This window comes from Antedon mediterranea, chromosome 9 (assembly GCF_964355755.1).
Source record: "Antedon mediterranea chromosome 9, ecAntMedi1.1, whole genome shotgun sequence".
NCBI classification, from domain to species: Eukaryota; Metazoa; Echinodermata; class Crinoidea; order Comatulida; family Antedonidae; genus Antedon; species Antedon mediterranea.
The window spans coordinates 20021128-20040483 of NC_092678.1; the positions used below are offsets into that span (position 1 = coordinate 20021128).

Genomic DNA, 19356 nt, shown 5'->3' on the forward strand with positions numbered 1-19356 from the left:
GTGGAGGGATGGGTATACTCTCATGGAACTTCGGCCTAGGCCCTATCTCTTAGCAAAGAAGGCCTAGCCATGACATTAACCATTGTAACCAAATTACTATTATTTTTAGTAACTTTATTCAATCAGGCCTAGGTAGACAGATAGGCCATGTTTGCTTGGTTAAGTCATTACAATATGAATACAAATTTATAAACAATCATATCATTATGATATGAATGAAGAGAATTTATTAATAATTATAATATTGAAACAACATGCTGCCGTACATATTCATTCATACAGTACAGATGACAATGTTATGCGTGAGTGTCTTTCTTGTATAGTAGGCCTAGCCTAGAGGCCTAGTTATTCATTTTTCTTGTGAACTTTATTCAATCAAGCGTAGGCCTAGTAAGTAGTAGGCTAAATTCATAATTAATAATAATATTAATAACCATAACAACGTGTGTAAGGAAGTACAGTGATTTTTACAAAAAATATTAATTATAAAATATACATTGATTATTTACAAACATTACAGTAGGCCTAATGATAATAATAAAAAATAAGAAAATACTTACTAGGCCTACTGTAGGCCTATTATTAATTGAATTATTCTGACCATGGAGGCTATTTTTATACCTCCATGTACTGACTAAGTATTATTGAAAAAAAAATATAGAAGTTGAATAATGAATACTGAATATTATAATGTTTCATGATTTATTAATCTATATATCAGCCTAACCCATGTGTTGAATAACAATATATCACTCAGTGATAGTAAGAAGATCCAACCAGACATCACATGTTATTACTTTTAATCCCAATGTCAGCCGGTTGAATTAAACCACTTCCTACAGCAGTTGTACTGTACATGCTATACTACAGTACTACTGTATAGGAAAATGCAATTCATCCAGTAAGGCAAGCAATTTAAAGGCAAATTCAGTTATATAGTTATATAGGCATACAGATACAGTAAATTGTTTCCTTGATAAAAAAAATGTTTGTTGAATATATTTTAAAGTCACATTTAATAGTCAAATTTAACTGTTTATTTTTTCATTTTTTTTTCTTTATTTTTTCTACCAAAGTCTGATTTTAATGTTTTTTGTAGACAATACCATGAAATGAAAAGTATTCTCTTTATACAGGGGTGTCCACTCTGTATAAGTTGGTTGTAGTGAAATTTTGCCCTTCAGGGATAGTGTCCTCTACAGTACTGTATGTGTATCCAGAAGAACTAAAGGTCATATTTTATTTCTGAACATACAGGAGAATGAGTTGTTATTAGGAACTCACTTTATGAAGCCTCTGGGTTATCTGGTTAGGTGGCCAGTTCCTTTTCATACCACCTATCCTACCTACAGTATTTTCAACCAGGTACTCATTTAAAGTTAAAACTGCCCTTAAGATGTGACCTACAATTTATTACTCTTTTATTAATTAAAATAATAACAATAACTATAATCACAATAACAATAATTAAAAATAATAATAACCACTACAGTAGTATTAAATGACTATAATTTTTATGTGTTTAAATTTTAAATGTAAATATGTATGATGTTGGTATGATGTAGTATGTTTAAGCGGATATTAGCCCTTGATGGCATTTGCAGCAATAAAGAAATTGACTTGAATTGAATTGAGTGGTCGGGAATTGAACCCAGGTCTCTCTGTATGACAGTAAAGTGTTCTAACCACTCAGCTACCCAACTCCTGAATGGGGTTGTCTATGAAGCCTTCTACAGCAACTAACAATGCTATGGCGCCAGTTTTCTGGGTTATACTGTAGTTACCAATTTCAGAGAATCCTGTCATGTTTGTTTTGATAAACAACTGTATACTGTTAATAAAACATCTGTTGGTTTCCTTTTACAGTATTTTAAAGCAATCATTTATGATTTTATTTCCTTTGACAAAATTTCAACTTTGAACTTGATCAGGTGATATGTAGGGTTTTTGATTCAATTGATTACACACAGAAAATAGGAACTAGACAAAATCAATTGTGCTTCGTTCCCAAAAAGATGTGTTGTTGTAACAATAGCAATATACAGTACAGTTGCAACACGCCATTGGAATCTGTGAGTGTGACAGCCTTTCATACTGTTTCTCATCACAGTTAAATAGTACTGATATGCTATAGCTATTGTAATGAGCACTGCAGTCTACTAAATTACTTTATCTTCGTTTTGTTTGTCAATCATAGTTTTCATAGAACATTATACAATGGGTAAGTATAGTTTGTTAAGTTCTGTTTACACTATCAAACTTTATGTGACAACAAAATGTGATGTGGCCATATATACTGTATGGACATGATACTGATTGTCACTATTACCATATTTGAGCACATCACTACAATATTTGGGCACATCACACTTGTTTGATAAGTGTAGACAAGGCTTTAATGTTGAACTCTTGCTTTGAATTGAGATCATGTTATGTGCATACCTTCCATTACTGCATGCATGACAGTAACCAACTTTTACCAGGGGCTAATTCAACTGGCTCAGCAAGCAAAGTTTCCTACTTATACTGTTTGGAGAATTATTAAATCCAATTAAATAGTGTGTTTTCTTGTGTAGAGTATATTTATGTTTTATTATAACACCTAATACATTCCTGTCATTTTGAAATCCAATAGCAATATCGTGAAACGAGGTAGTGACGCACATGGCACGATCTATCCTTTACAATAACAATATCAGAACAATGACAATGACAAGAATCTACTTATAAAACAAATAACGTTTTTATATTTGTCCGATGGTACAAATAATTCCATTTTAGTGAAATATAACATTCTATTTTCGCCTCATGAAAATAGAATTTCATCTGTGACTCACCTCATGAAATTATTTGTACCATCACATTTCATAAACATTCACTATCCTCCCCATAACTCCCACTATACATTTTCTGTTTCCGCCCCTGCTTAATGTACTGTATCAGGGAATAATTTCGCCAGTGTAGCATAGCAAAAAGCTATACAAAACAACCTTATTGCTACACATTTCTAAAATTGTATAGCAAAAATACAATACAAAACTATGTTCCTGGACTAAAAAATCAGTTTGATTAGCAATATTGCTAAATAAAATTTTACAATGAAATTTTTCCCTGTGTATGTCAGTTCAGGAATAGGGCCTACTGTACTTTTCTCTATATTCTTTCCGCTTTTGATAATCAAGTGTTGCATTGCATTACATTAATAATAGTTACTGTAATACTTTATAATCAGACTATTACTCTTGTATGAATATTAGCACACTCATTTAATGCGTACTGTAGTGTATGGTGACTTGATTCTAAAATGACTACAGTATTTACTTTTTATTGTGTTGTCAGGACACAAAGTGTTCAAAACATTGAGATTTACTGTAGATTTAGATTAACTTATGATTGACTGTCATAATTGGTTTTTGCTTTAATAATAAACAATTAAAATAATGCTGTGTTTAGTAGAGCTACTTTTTACAGAATGCTCCATTAAGAACCTACTATTGATCGGTGCATGGATTAAATTATATTTTTGGAAAAAAAAGCAAGCCTTCAGTACTACTACTAACTACAGTATAGTAAATTTGTTAATGATTGTAAAAAAATCAGGTATGCAGTAATGAGACAGTCTGTCCATATTGTCAGTAAGCCTTATTAATCCTCCAGGAATTTTACTCCCACAACTCAAGAACCAATAGCAACTGAGGCACTCTACAGTGATCACTAAAGCCCTGTTCACACACACAGCTGCTGAGCTGCGGTAATAAATTATTAACCAGCATTGGTTTCCTTTCTGAAGTACAGTAGGTCATGTTATAACAACATGATGGTAGCATCCAGCCAGTTTATTTGCAATATTTTATTTTCTGCAACAATATGGGACATGTAGGCCTAACTGATCAATTCCTGTCATAAGTAGGAATGCTCATGCTGCCCCGTCTGTTAAAAAAATGTGGCTGCAAAGGGTGTTAGGAATAATCATGAATGTTAGTCTAGTATGTTTGTTTCCAGAGATTGGAGTACGTCCTTTATGGGTCCACAATCACCACAATGCAGTTCCAAATAATAAATATCCTGGATTTATAAAGCACATAATGTTGTGAAATTTCTTAGAGCTGTACATATTTATTACCCCGGTCATTTTTTTATCAAACACGTATGGAAACACTCCCATATTGCAGGCTGGTATCAGCGTAAAGTACACAACAAGTTGTACACAACATAATTTCCTTGCCAAAGGATACAAGCAATACGACAAGAGTTGGATTCGAACCCACGATCTCACGACCATTAGTCCAGTGATGAACACACTGTAAAGGGTTTCTTTTACATTCTTTTGACAGTTATTAGTAGAAATCACAGAATAGAAACTTTCCCCTTAAAATCTTTTCCACAAACATTATGTTTGGTTATCTTCCAAAACAATTCTTATTGAAATGTTCTGCACTACCCTTACTTTCTTCCAAGGATAATAATTTAAATTTTATACTGGTTGAGATAATATCACACCAATAAGTCATTAAGATAAAAATATCAAATGGTTAAAGAGATGCATTTATGATTTAATGGTGCAGTGTGTAGCAAGCTTTGGGTGTTAAAATTTGAAAATAGTAAAAACAGTAGTTGCAAGGTCTTCCCTAAAAGGGTATGTTGTCTTCATACTTTAGGGTTGGTGCTACTAGGTGAAAAGTAAGCTACTGTATAGGTGGATGAGTTGTATACAGTAGGCAATACAGTATGTTCACAATGACGTGTACGGCATAAGACTGACGTACTGTATGAATTTGCATGTGAAATAGACTAGGCAGAATTGCTATTGTTAACGCCACTCGCTACACGTGGCTGGCTGGGGATTTTAGACAAAAGCCATCATTTTCAAACTACTCTGGGCTGCTTCCTTCAATTCTTAAAACTTTAAGATATCATGACTACACTACAGTACATTGCAATTCTATGTTTAAAGGCATTCGTTATTTTGAATGCTGTTGTCAACTTGTTCATCTTATCAATTTAGAATGTGGATTACCTTTATGACTTGCATAAACCACGCCAGAGAGAGACAAAAGAACAATTTTAATGGAACATCCCAACTGAAAATAGGATAGTCTGCTTAAAGGCACCTCACTCTAAATGGGAGTATCATATGGCCATAATCCATAACCCCATTATGGTGCCCTCTGATAAACCTTACTTTTTTTTGGTACTAATACAGTATTTTTTGTTTTAAAATAATAATAATATTTCATTGTTATACTCTTGTTTTGATTCTAGGTGCTGTCCTTATTCTGTCCTTGTTTCTCTCTACCAATCAATCTAATTCTCATCACCAAAAATGAGTACTCTACACGATATATGGACAAAAATGTCTGAATATATAGAGATGCGGACATTGGAGCGTGAGAACGGTATCACGCACGAACACGACGATGAGATCATTGAAGCTGCGTCGAGTAACGGCGGACTCCTTAGCGGCATGGGGTACTTCTTAGGCTGGCGCCAAAAGTTAATGGTGAAACAAACAAGCGATTCAGACAAGTCACGACTGAGACACAGAAAGAAGAACGGTATCAAGAACGAGAAAGACAGTGGACACGACTTTGTACCGATACGGTTAATGACGAATCCGACGTGGTGCGATAAATGCGGGGCATTCATCTGGGGATTTTATGCACAGAGCTTCCGATGTAAACGTAAGTACAATTTATTTTAAAATGTTTTAATTTGTAATCATGGGAATACAGTAGAACACACCATACAGTAGTTTGTATACCCCGTATTAAGGGGACATTTTTCTGTGAAATCAACACTACAGCCAATCCCTATCCAAAGGACACCCATTGTTAAAGGGACACTTTGTTTGGTCCTGAAGGTATCTTTAAAAGAGGTTCTACTGAATACTAATTACTACCGATTTTTAAAGAAAGTTTTATACTGAACAGTCACTTTCATACATGTCACATCAACTAAACTGTACTGTATCTGGAGGAATAGTAGGAACGCAATTTCTACTATCAGTTTGATAAAATCCATAGTCTTAATAGTAATTGTCTCCATTGAAATCGCAAAGGTGTTCCGGCCCGGCTGTCCAAGAGGACTTTGAAAGCATTGTTTTATTGTTGTAAAATACATACATACTGTACATACACTGGTAACAGTACAGCTACAGTATACTCTAGTCTTCCTGTTGAGTAATATTATTGAAATTATTTATGCTGGTTGGTATCAACTAAAGTATCAATGAATCTGCTATAAATCCACACAGTTTGACAAAGAATAAGTAATTTTGCATACCACTCGTGTTACAGTAGGTCTACTGTACTGACTTTTAGATCATGTGCGAAGTCTTTTTTTACTATTATTAAATATTAAAGAATTATATAAATATTGGTTTTGTATTTTATTTTAAAGTACTTTGTATAGAATGGTATACTGTACAAACTAGCATACTGTAAATTACTGTACAAAATGGCATAGAATGGTATAGTTTACTGTACAGAATAGTATAGTTTACTGTACAGAATAGTATAGTTTACTGTACAGAATAGTAAAGTTTACTGTACAGAATGGTATAGTTTACTGTACAGAATAGTAAACATTTCATTTGAATAAACAAAATATAATATTGATTGTGTTTTCTTGCTAATATAATAGCATCCTGTCTCAATTTTGAATACTTTCATTTTGGTTATTGTTGTACTGCAGTTAGTAGGTGAGTGGTTTTGTCTGCATACAACCAGATTCAGTCAAGTTGACCTTTCAACTCTCTGTATTGTGCTATTTCTGATACATTTATACAATAAAAATCAATGGTTTCACTTAGTGTTTAGTATATGGCCATAAAAAAACTCTACAGTCACATCACAGTGATAAAATTAATATTTGTAAATTGTCTGAATGTACAGTATTAATGCAATAATGATCTATTCTATAATTAATAATAAATAATACAAACTTCTTTAAAGTTTTGATTCGTTTTCAAAAGAAAAGAAATACATTTTTTTTCTATTATAAAATAATAAAAAGATTTTCTTTTTCGTTGGAAGATTGTTTTCAGTACTCACTCGGACTGTAAAGTATTTTTTCCTTCTTTTTTTTCTATAACAATCAAATATGTTTAGGATACTAAACAACAATTTAAAAATAAATTGTAGTGGTACAGTGTTGCTTTGTGTTTAAAAATTCTTGCTTACCAATCATTGGGGATATGTTTCAAAGCCCTAGCACAGTACTTTCTCATGCCCAAAATAAAGTGCCATTGCCTTAAAAAAAAACCTCATAAACTTTGTTTTTAGAAGCATCACAAGGGGTTTTTTTCCAGCGTATAATTATCAAGTCATGTGCATTTTGTTGGACACATTAAAATTTAAACAAAACAAATAATATTGCCATGTGATTGCTACCTAATGTACCTATTTTTAAAAGTACAGTATGTTTTTCGCATGTGACAACTCCTTTAGGAAGTAATTCAGGTTTCACAGAGAATATCCTGATTATCCGAAGTTCATGAACGTACAGTACAGCATCACGGTTGATTTTGTATTTTAAATTAATAACAGATGTACTGTATGATTACACAACATTTTACAAATAGTAATACCTTACATCTTCTGGTATAATCCCAACCCCTCTAGAACATGAAATCGGGCCGATTTTTGGTGGTGGGACTATACCCGGAGAAACCATGGTTCAGGTAAAAATGATTGGTAAGCTTTCTTGTAAAAACTCATCTGAACTTGCTAGAGAGAGGTCTACAGTACATCCAGACCAAAAGTCAATACTAGGACTACCTACAGTATAGCAGGGATGCCTGTTTGTGAAATCAGACATAAAGTAGGGATTGGGATTAGACCTGAAGTGGGATAATAATAATAATAATAAACAGTATTTATATAGCGCCTAATGGATCACTGACCCCTCTAGGTGCTTTACATAGGACCTTAACTAATGGTAATAAACTATCCCCCGCCGGACACCATTCCGGTATTTCTTAGTCGAGGTTTCGGGGATGGAGACAATCAATAATGTGAAAAAAAAATGTAACTAAGCTTAACTATGCTTAACTAAGGTAAAACTATCCCCCGCCGGACACCATCCCGGTATTTCTGAGTCAAGGTTTCGGGGCCAGAATTAAGAATAGAGAGTAAATGAAGCATGCACAACTTAAGCTAGGGTTAAACAGGTATACCCGAAGATACAGTAATAATAATAATATGTTGATCTTATATAGACTTGCTTAATATGCAAAGCCTCTAATGAACAGTACTGTATGCGCTTCTGATTATTACCCCAGAATTGTTTTCAATCAAACACATCAACAACATAATCTCATAAATGTTGCAGCCGTAATCAGCGCAGTTGTGTTTTGACCTGGTATACCAGGTACCAACTTTGTAAAACATAGGTAGAGAAAGGCAAATGTAAGTAAAGGCCTACTGTAGGATACAAGCATTGAATTTGTTTGCTTGTTTGTTTTTATTGATTTTCCACACTAAAATGAATATGATAATTAAGTAACAATAAACATATATAAGAAAGATGTGTGGCTGGTGGGCAAATAAGTTCAAAGAACTTTAGGCTTACCCACCAGAAAAGATACAATAAACATAATCAAGTGAGATACAAGAAAGCCAAAAATAGCAAATCAAATCATCAATTAAAGAAAAAAAAAAAATAGAAATGTAGAGTAAATAAACTTTTCATTTGTAGTTGAAATCAATTTGGTATTAAATACTGTATGATTGAATACAACAAGTCATTGTAACATGAACATCTGCAGGATGTGCTCTACACCATACAGTACACTTGGTGTCTATTTGCCGCTTCTTTTAATATTCAATGATATTATCTAACTGCAAGAAGTAGGCTTTTCCTTAATTAGGTTCTATTGTACTACTTCCTTTTCCATTTATGATATTCTGTTTGATAAAGACATTGTTCAGAATCAAATCTAATGGCATGTTTTCCAATTTCCCTTTTTTCATTTTCCTGTTTCAGTATGTTACAGAACTTACAGCCTTTTTTGTGTTTTTTATTTTTTTTAAATTTGTATTTTTCTTGTCTAATAATAACTATCGGGTAGAAATTACTTCATGTAAAAGAAACCGATCATGTTCGAATGATTTATTTAAATGATAATGTTTTGCAAAAGTTGGTTATTGGTGTTTTATTTATTTTCTTTTTGCTCATTCATTACAGTATACCGTATTTTACTATTTACTATATCGACTTTTAAACGTTATATTGTTGATTTAACATTAACAACGTTCTTTACAATTTACAAACCCTTCCATAAGGCAAACTACAGCATGCACTGTTGTTAACCTTTAGTATTTAAACACATGTGTTTTATATCATAAAAAAACTAATGTGTGTATTAGCAATATCTGTAGATTATACATTATAACATATTTCACTGTACCTACAGTATGTACTGCTGTTCGATCCTGATCTAGTGTCAGGGTTGTTTGTAACCCAACTTTTTCTGCTCCATCCCTAAAGAAAGCTTGAGAGATGAGATGAGACCACATTTACACTTACAGTTTGGGCCAGCCCTGGGTCTGCAATCGATAAGTGTAAACATGCCATAAAGTTAGGCCAGCTCTGGGCCAGATGCAGACCTGGACCATCTTGAGAGATGGTTCCAGGAGCGACTTGTATGTTTTGGATGGCTTATGTCATGAACCGTGACCAAAAAACGCTTGAGAAAATTAAGTACAGTAAATTTTGTATTGTACTGCATCGTACAATACTGATCTTACTGTTTTAATTTATCAATAATTAATTAATGAATTAATTCTATTATTTATTATATTACTCTTATCATTTTTGCCTCCCTAGTCTGTTCAGTTTAAAAATCTATGTTTTTTGGTTTCAGTCTCCAACATCTCATTACACAAATGAGCAAAATGTATGAAGAATAGTTTTAGTTTAAATACTGTGACATCTGTCAGCAATAACTAGTAATGTTGTTAGATAGAAGAAGCTGTACTGTACAATACATATTATTTTTCAAAATATTTTTAATGACTCTGAGTTAGAATCTCTGCAGATACATGTAGTTGGTAGAGTACTCAATTTGTTTGTCAACTGTTGTTTTGTTTAATACATTAGGAGAATCTAAATACAGCCTTATATTTATTCTGTGCCTAACTTACCTAGATAAACTGACATTGGCCTATTTAACTACAACTCAAATACATACAATTAAATATTTACCCCTATTAGACAATGGTACATTCTATGAACTTTGCCCCCAATTTTTGAGAAACAGTAGTTTTCAATATTAGTTTATCCAGCGGTACTCAAACTCAGTTTGGTTTGTGTAATTGTTGAAAGTGAGGCTGGTTTAACAGTCCAGTACCCATCTTGTTTAGCGAGAGGTCATGGTTTAAATCTTTTCGGTTTCAGTTAATTTTATACCAAAGTGTGAATTGAGGCTTACTATAGAATTTTCCTTTTCCTTTTGAACTTCCTTTGAATTAAATTTAGTGTGTGAACATCCTTTGAAAGTTTGATGTTACAGGATATTGACTTTTGTACTACCTCTTTTAACCTGTACAGTACAATACAACTGAGTTGACCATGAATGATGATACCAGAAATTATCAATAATGTATTGATTATGTGGTATTGCGTAATACCTCACAGTACTACAGTACATTATTTCCAACATCTATTATTATTTATGTTGAATGTACTGTATTTTCCCACAATTTGTGGGCTACTGTATAGTAATTTTAAGGTTAAAATTTATGGTTTTTATTACCCCTTTTGTTTGGGACTCAACAAAGTGACACTGAATAGGGGTTTGTTTAAGAATGATTCTACTGTACACTGTTATTCAAATTTTAGAAGATGGCTATCAACGGAAAGAGGTTATAAACTCATAATGTAGGCCTACTGTACAGCTAGAGAGACTAGCTTTGATGCATGTTAATATGGTTAGCTGTTATTCAAATTTTAGAAGATGGCTATCAGCGGAAAAATGTTATAAACTCATAATGTAGGCCTACAACTAGAGAGACTAGCTTTGAAGCATGTTAATATGGTTAGCTGTTATTCAAATTTTAGAAGATGGCTATCAGTATCAGCCGAAAGAGGTTATAAACTCATAATAGAGAATATTTTGCTTTGTTGCATGTTGTGGTAATTATGGTACAAAAAGTGAATAGCCTACCTATATCTAGGATGTGGTCTAATAATGGAAATAAGTGAATTATTAATTAACTTAATTAATATCAGTACTATCACATGTCAAGGTGAATAACCTTTCTAATTAATCTGATTAATTATTGTCTAGTCTGTGAATCCTTGGACATTCCACTTTTAGTACAATGGAGCAGCACCATGACCACTAATTAAGGAGAAATACCATAAGTCATCCGGATTATTTTAGTTCAAATTAGTGTCCCCTGACTAATTAAATGTTGTTTTATTAAATTAGTACTGTTGACAGTGCCTTTTCATTGTAATACTAATAGGTAGTTGCTGGCTTCTAGTTTTACTACTAACTATAGTTCTGTAATTAGTTTGATCAGATGTTTCTTCCATTTTAATTTTATAGAAACCCTAATGAATCTTGTTTGTTTATTCTATTCTGTCGCCATTGATTGATGGCTTTGACCTCTCCACCAGTACTCTGATAATTAGAAAGATAGAGGACAGCAAACATACCAATTTGAGAAAAGAATGGATGTTCCTATTTTATATCATACATTGTAATAAAACCATATTTTTCTTATAAATTTATTAGTGCCATCCTGAATATGGATTTAATTTTCCTGCAATTTTCCAATCCAATATGTCGTTCATTATCACACTACCATTCAAATTAAGCATTATTGTTTTGAATGTACAATAATGTATGCATGAGTTATTGAAAATCAAGTGTTCTCATTTTGTGACAAATAAAGTTCTGTACATCTGTTTATCCCTTTGTCACAAATGTTCACACATAGTTCATCTTCATCAATGGCAATTAATGTGGTGATGCTATAACACAATCATTTTTTTTTTTTCATTTAATAATAATTTGTTTTATTGATTTTATTGAAGTGCAGCACCTAATTTGTCCAATTATTCACAGTATCCATAGCTACAAAATTTCCCCACAATGCACATCAACTATTATTTACCCACAAATGCACATCAACACCCACTGACCTCTGAACTTTAAATCTTATATGAATTTCAGTCAAAAATCAATCATATTTCTTTGTTGATTTTCAAATGAAACAAAGAAATTATCGCACCTTATGTTTTATAACATAGCATCAAATGCAGTGATTCCCATGAGAAATTGCCCTTTTAGTGACAACTTCCATGTCCCCAAATTGTGAACTCCATTAGATTAAAATATTTTATCAAGTTGGTGACACAATAGATGAATTGTTTGTCAGGTTTCCATGTTGTAATAGCAACCTCATTGGTATGTTGTTGTAAAGTTGTATTTTTGGAATTATTTGAATGAGCTCTTTCAATGAATTTGGTTTGAAAGATGGATCGTAGTAGCGTCGGTCTGCCCTGTTACGAAGTTGTTCTCTCTACAGGTATTGTAATTTTTCTCCTTCTATATTTTTAAAACCATTGGTATAATTTTTGAATGAAAATGAATAATTATCATCAATATGTTAAGACCGTTATTTTGTTTTATCCTTTCTAGTTCTAGTTGTCCCATGACCTAGAGGGGCGTAGCAGATAAGATAGGCCTATACTCATCATGATACGATACACAGGCATAGCCATAACTCCCAGCCGTGCCTATAGTATCTCCTCTACTTTTCAAGGAACATTTTCAATAAAAAGATTTGATCATTAGATCAAGACACAACTTTGCACTGATTACTAGCTGCATTATGGGAGTATGTTTCCATAAAGGTTTGATCCAAAAAAATGATTGGGGTAATAATGTTCAGCGCTTAGAGAAGCTTGCTTGTAGAGCGCTATATAAGAATGAACTATTATTATTATTAGAATTTAAAAGGAGTAGAAAACATAGTTTTTCATTGCGTTTTTGACTATATATAATTTGATTATACTGCATATTGGATAAATTGGTATTATCGTCAAAATAGACTTGTAGGTCTGCCACTGTACTCTGCCAAAAATATTCTGAGTGATAGTTATTCTATAATTTTTGTTTAGTCCTAGTTTCAGCTTTGATGGCTTGACTTTAGCCTAGATGTAATTTAGGGTATGGTAATAAAAATGCTTAACATCCCTATGAGTCACTATACATTGTCATCAAACTGTTAATGACATTTTCAGAGAAAATTAAATAGATTTTTTTTACAAAGGTACCTGTAAAATAATTGTATACTTTGTGGACAGTACTAATTGTAGGGTACCTGTATCTTTCTTGTTATGAATCACTAAACATGGGTACTACTATGTAATATTGAAGACTTAAGATTTAATAAATTTAATTTTCATCTTTAAATGAGGAAAGTTGAATTAGGCCTCTAAAGCTCTGTCTAGTACACTATCAAACCTTATGTGACAAGAAAATGTGATGTGCCCATTATGGATATGATGAATTCTGATGTCATACTAGCATACTGTATTTGGGCATATCAATACCATTTTTTGTCAAACTAGTTTGATAGTGTAGGCAGAGCTTTAGGATCTATGGTAGCTAGCCGGTAGTGCCTACCCAGATGAGCAGATCCCCTTTCCTTTCGAATAGTGTACACATTTTTGTACGATTTTGCCAGATGTTGGTATGTTTTGATAGATGTGCTGTTCTGAGGAACACAAGACTATATTTTTAGCTTGATTAATTTTTATCCAGGTAAGCACCATTCATTCAAGCAATGAATCATCCAAATATTTATAGAAATATTACATCATCAATTGCAACGTGGATAATATGATGTGTGCTTGCATAGAAAACGTAAATTATTGCCTTCATGCATCATTGATTAATATTATTATTTGGTTGAACTATTGACTGGATATGCTGAAACCTATTCCCTCAGATTTTAATATTAATGAGCCAGGGTTAAGCTCGTGCTTGACTGATCACTATAATTATTAGTCTGCTCCCCTCTATAGTTGAATTTTTAAGTTTTATATTGAGGGCAGTATAGATGGAAACTTTTGCCTACTTTTATCAACTCTAATTCTTGTATACTGTATGTGACTGAGCATAGTCCCAGTGGGCTTGATTAGAACACATTTTCAAAAAATGTTGCAGGTGGGATTCTTTATTATTATATTAAATTACATTTTAATAATAAATTTACTTAAATGTGATTATGCTCGAGTTTGGGATCCTCGGTTATCATATTTTCTTCATTATTTTTAATAAAAGTATGTTTGTTTTTGTCGGCAAGTTCTTAATTAACTAATTAGCCCTCTTAGAAGTTACTGTACCTTTTAAAAAATCTTTTTGGAGTTTATTAAGCAAGATCATTTACTATAGTTTATGGAACTAGAGAGAATAATATTTCAAAGGTTTATAGAAGTAGTCTATAGTGTGATTGAGATTATAGGTTGAAATATATCCTGACTTTCAAATTTAAAAGATTAAACTTGTTAAAGAATGATTTGGCTCAAACTATTAAAAGTACGCAATTTGTTCATTGACAAAAAGGACATGGTCCGATGCCTTTAAAGGAAAATAGATTACCTAACGACTCCACTGAGTCTTATTATTAAAGCGTGGATCTATTTTGTGTAAAGGAAGCCAATCCCTCATAATCCAGTAAAGAAGGGCGTATTGCTATAAGCTTGGTCAATAGCATGAAACTAGATTTACAACTTGAACTACGACCCCAGGATAGCATGCTATGGTTGTCCGTATTTACAAAAACAATATTTTCGGTGATTGTTTTTCAAAGAATCCAATTAGTAGTTGGATATTTGAAAGGCCCTAAACATACACAGAATTGACAAAGCATGTTTCTTTACACCATCGTCATAGTACACTCATCATACTATTTTGTGCCATTCATTTCTGCATGGTATATATCATTATCATCTATCATAGTGACCATTACAGAAAAAAAAGTGGTCTTTTTGATTGTAAAAAATAATGACCGATGAATTAATGATGTGCCCATTTTTTGTTCTATTACAATAAATTCACAAATGGCCTTCAAAATAAAAAAAAGAAATTTAAAAGGTGTGTAAATCTTAACAAGTCAACGACCGGAACCTTCAATGAATTTAAAGCTGCCGTGACGTTTACAAATCTTTAACAGTACGCTATACCTCTTTAATTCATAAAAACTGCGATTATATTTGTGTGAGATTGTCTCTTTAATATGCGTGGTATTCTAAAAGGAAACGGCTTGATACTTGACAGGAAGGTAGTGCACACTAGATCGATTGTTTTAACGATTTTAATTGGCTTTTTTTTCCTCGGTTAAAAACTGACCCTGATAGTTTAATTTTAGACAACTTTAATTTCAACCGGTTTGGCAAACGCATTTCTAGAAATAAGATGAGATATCGTTTTTGTTTTATTTCTTTTTTGGTTTTATTCCATAAAGTATAAAGAGAAATTGAACATGCTTTACAATATGGTAGTGTTTTTACTCTACAGCTCACTATGTTGGTCAGTTTGTCTGTAAACACTAACTTGAGCATGTGACTGCAGCCATGTATATGCCCTTGTTAAATTAAAAAACCATGGCAGAATGGGATTATTTACATAAGGAAACTATCCACAAATGATTGAGAAAATATGAAAATATTTTCGATTTACCCTAAAATAACATTGAAATTAAAAGTTTAACTTGTTTTAATATCAGATTTTAAACTGGCTTCTTTTACAATTCAATTCGTCAACACTGTTAAGTACAGGTGTCAATACTGCACATGTATGCTAATTAACCACCTGTATAACAAACATTGACTCAGTCAATTGATTTGTTAAATTGCGCACTTCCTAATATCTCTCTCTTCCTGTGATTCAGTTTTAGATAAAAATGGCGTTTCCAATTCGAAATTAAATATAGTGCGAAATAAATTATCTTTAATTAAACAGTTTAGACGCGTTGGAGTAACTTTGCATATTTTGTTATGTTTTGGTGTTTACCGAATGATTACACAGGCAGTTAGATCATAGGTGACTCAATAGACTTGGAGCCTGATATTCTACACGATGAGGTTGTCTGCACAGGCTGTTCCTTCCTTTACCCCTCCCTAGTAGATTGTTCAGTTGATCAATTTACAAATGTAATATTAAACGAATGAACACCATCACTCATCATCCATACATTAATTTTCCTATGTTTCAACTAGCCGGACCTCAATCAAAGTTTGAAATTTAACCATACTTTTTTGCACCTTATTAAATTAAAATTAATTTGTTTCTGATTTTATAGCGAGCCAAGTTTGTTTTAATCTGCAATCTATATATTTCCATTTCCTCCAGGCCAGTTTTTAGGTCAATTTCAATATTTTAGATTAAAAAATATATATATTTGTATAACTCTGAACTTTTTTGTAACACTTTTTGCACCATAATTTGTCAATAGAGTTCTGAAACTAGGTTAGCGTTCACATTTTTATGTCAATTGCAATACTTTTAAATGAACATTTATTAATATTTTTATATTACTGAACTTTTTAGTAACATTTGATTGTTCAAAGTTCACCATAATTTGTGAATAAAGTTGTGAAACTGGGTTACAGTTGGAATGATAAATTTATTATAATTTGTTTTGATCTGTGAAAGCAAAATACACAATACTCCTACAGTTAATAGCCTAATATTTTTCAAGATACAGTCAGATTCCCTTATCGTCTTCCTGGTTATCCTGCCTCTTGGGGGAGTCTAAACACTCCTCTGACGTCATCATCATCTACATCTTAAATTTTGTTATTGGATTTTTATCTCTATGGGACACTAGAAATTATCTGTTTACCAAAGAGTATTCAGTATCACTATAAAAAGACATAACTCAAGTTGTTACATGTAATTTAAAGTTACTGATATGAGGGAAAGTATTTTATAATGTGTTCAGTTTGTAAGTACCTACCGTAGTGTGCAGTACAGCACGTTGACTAGAGCACTCTGTAGATATTGCAAGGTACAATTGTGTACCTTAGTGATTTGTCACTGTACCACGCACCTGTATAAAAAAAGCGATATTTGGCGTGGCGTAAAAATGTCAACAGGATGTTTTCAGTTCACAAAGTCTGTTTATAACTTCTCTTTTAACAGATCGCTATGTAAGTAATTTTTTTTTACTTATTTAATTTTTAAAATATTTATAAATGTCTTGATATTCTTATTTAGTTATTATTGTCTGTGAATTTGCTTTTTATTATCTAATTGTATTTTGAAATATAAATTATCTGGCAAAAGTAATATCATCATCATCATCACCATCACCATCATATCATTTTATGCTCCACATCTTCCAACAAGTTTCGCTCAAAAATATTTTGAATTTTCAAAGCCAAACCTATGACATCTGTCTTCCAACATAAAAGGAAACGTACTCAATTAGTGCACACAGTAAATTGAAGAAAGTCAAATATATAATACTCTGTCTACACTATAGTATCAAACTAGTTTGACAAAAATGTGTTGTGCCCAAATATGGTAGTGATATGCCCAAATATGGTAGTGATGTGCCCAAATATGGTAGTGATGTGTCCAAATATGGTAGTGATGTGCCCAAATATGGTAGTGATGTGCCCAAATATGGTAGTGATGTGCCCAAATATGGTAGTGATATTCCCAAATATTGTAGTGATATGCCCAAATGGTAGTGATGTGCCCAAATATAGTAGTGATATGCCTATAAATATGGTAGTGATATGCCTATAAATATGGTAGTGATATGACATCATCGTGTTCATATGGGCACACCACCTTTAAAGTTGTTTCCTCTTGACAAGAAACATTTTTTTAGGCCATATCTGAACTTTAATAATTAAATTAACTTTTAAAATAAAAAAAATTAATTAAATTATTCTTTAATCCATGTGGCAAATCCTGTAAAAGTTTCTTAATTACAGTTTTATCTAAACATCTGTTTACAGAAATAACAACTAAACTGTTCATACATTAACAAGAAAAACAAACTAGATAATATCATTACAATATCCAGAATGTTTAATCTTTATTGCTAATTAGTGACTAAGATATTTTCTATAGAGTTAGTAGAGATTGCATGTTTTCCTTGTAGGAGCCAACCACCGGTTACAGGTGTATCTGTATTCTGTTCTGTGGACTGACATTAACTTAATGTTTTATTTATAACAATGTTTACACAGTATTTTTAATCGGAGTAATAGTATGATCTATTGGAGTTATAGTTGAGGTTTAGATTGTTGTTGTACAAGTTAAAAAGGTGGTTATTGTTTTCTCATTTTTTTTTCTCATGTGTGTGTCAATAGTGCTATATTGGTACAGTATTTTTAACAAGTTTTGTTTAGTATTAAATTTAGAAAATTATACACATAATTTCTATGGATCTAATATTCTTATAATTTTATTTAAAGGTGACTTTCCTTTTCCGGATAAATTATCTGAAATAATTATTAAATATAATAAATGATAACAGATTTCCTCATTTTCAGATTTTATAATATTAATATTGTATATAGAATGGGAAGGTGACTACCCATACCCTCTTTATTTTCCCTTAACTCCATCCAGCACCGCAGAACTCTATACCCTCTTTAATGCCCCTTAACTCCCCCTTAAAAGCTGAAAGTTTATTTGTGAATGAATCATAGTTGAGGAATTCTTGTTGTTTGCACAAAACAAACATAATACCATTGAATAAACTTTGAAAAGCCTAAAGCATTTTATTCACAAAATTACTCCACATAAAAATGGTAACTCCCTAGCTCATGAATATTCTTTAATGGCATTATTTACACTGACCAATCAGCAGATAGTTTTCCGTAGTCTGACAAGAAGTAATGAATTATTCATCAGATGAGGTAATTGTGTGATGTCATTGCTCCCTCATGCGGATAGTTCTATTCTTGTCTGGTTTTCAGTTGAGTTAGCAGAGTCTACCTGATTTCACTAAGGTTTTTCAAAATATCTTACAATAATATATGATTAGACGCTGATGTGGACGCCACACTGGTTAGAAAAAGAACAGCACAAAATGTTTGTGATATTATGCTCAAAATTGAGGCAGACCTTTAGTAAGGCTGCAGAATGGCTTTCTTGGACTTATAAAGATAAGAAAAAACCTGAAGTGAACAGTAATGGAATGATAGTAGCCTGTGCTAACGGAGGTACGTAAAAAGGATTTTAAAGATTACCTTTTTGATAGCCTACAGTACATCGTTTAGAGCTATACTTAAATCACTGTTGATTGCATCACTTTTACCGTCAAGGCACTACAGTATCCACCCATTGTTAATTGATAATTTTTTCTAATTAGA

General features: G+C 32.3%; 1 protein-coding gene across 5 annotated transcripts in view; it reads left to right on the forward strand.

The window, feature by feature from the left end:
* Window positions 1-19356, forward strand: part of LOC140059179 (ras association domain-containing protein 1-like) — a 39718-nt gene that overhangs the window by 335 nt on the left and 20027 nt on the right. For 2 of the 5 annotated variants that reach the window (XM_072105034.1, XM_072105032.1), the window contains exon 2: window positions 5263-5681. In XM_072105034.1, the coding sequence (XP_071961135.1) occupies window positions 5324-5681 (358 nt within the window). In that variant the 5' untranslated portion in view covers window positions 5263-5323. Of the gene's footprint in view, window positions 1-2197; window positions 2222-5262; window positions 5682-16503; window positions 17173-18354; window positions 19207-19356 lie in introns of those variants that run through there. The other 3 variants (XM_072105033.1, XM_072105037.1, XM_072105035.1) reach the window with 3 other exon arrangements.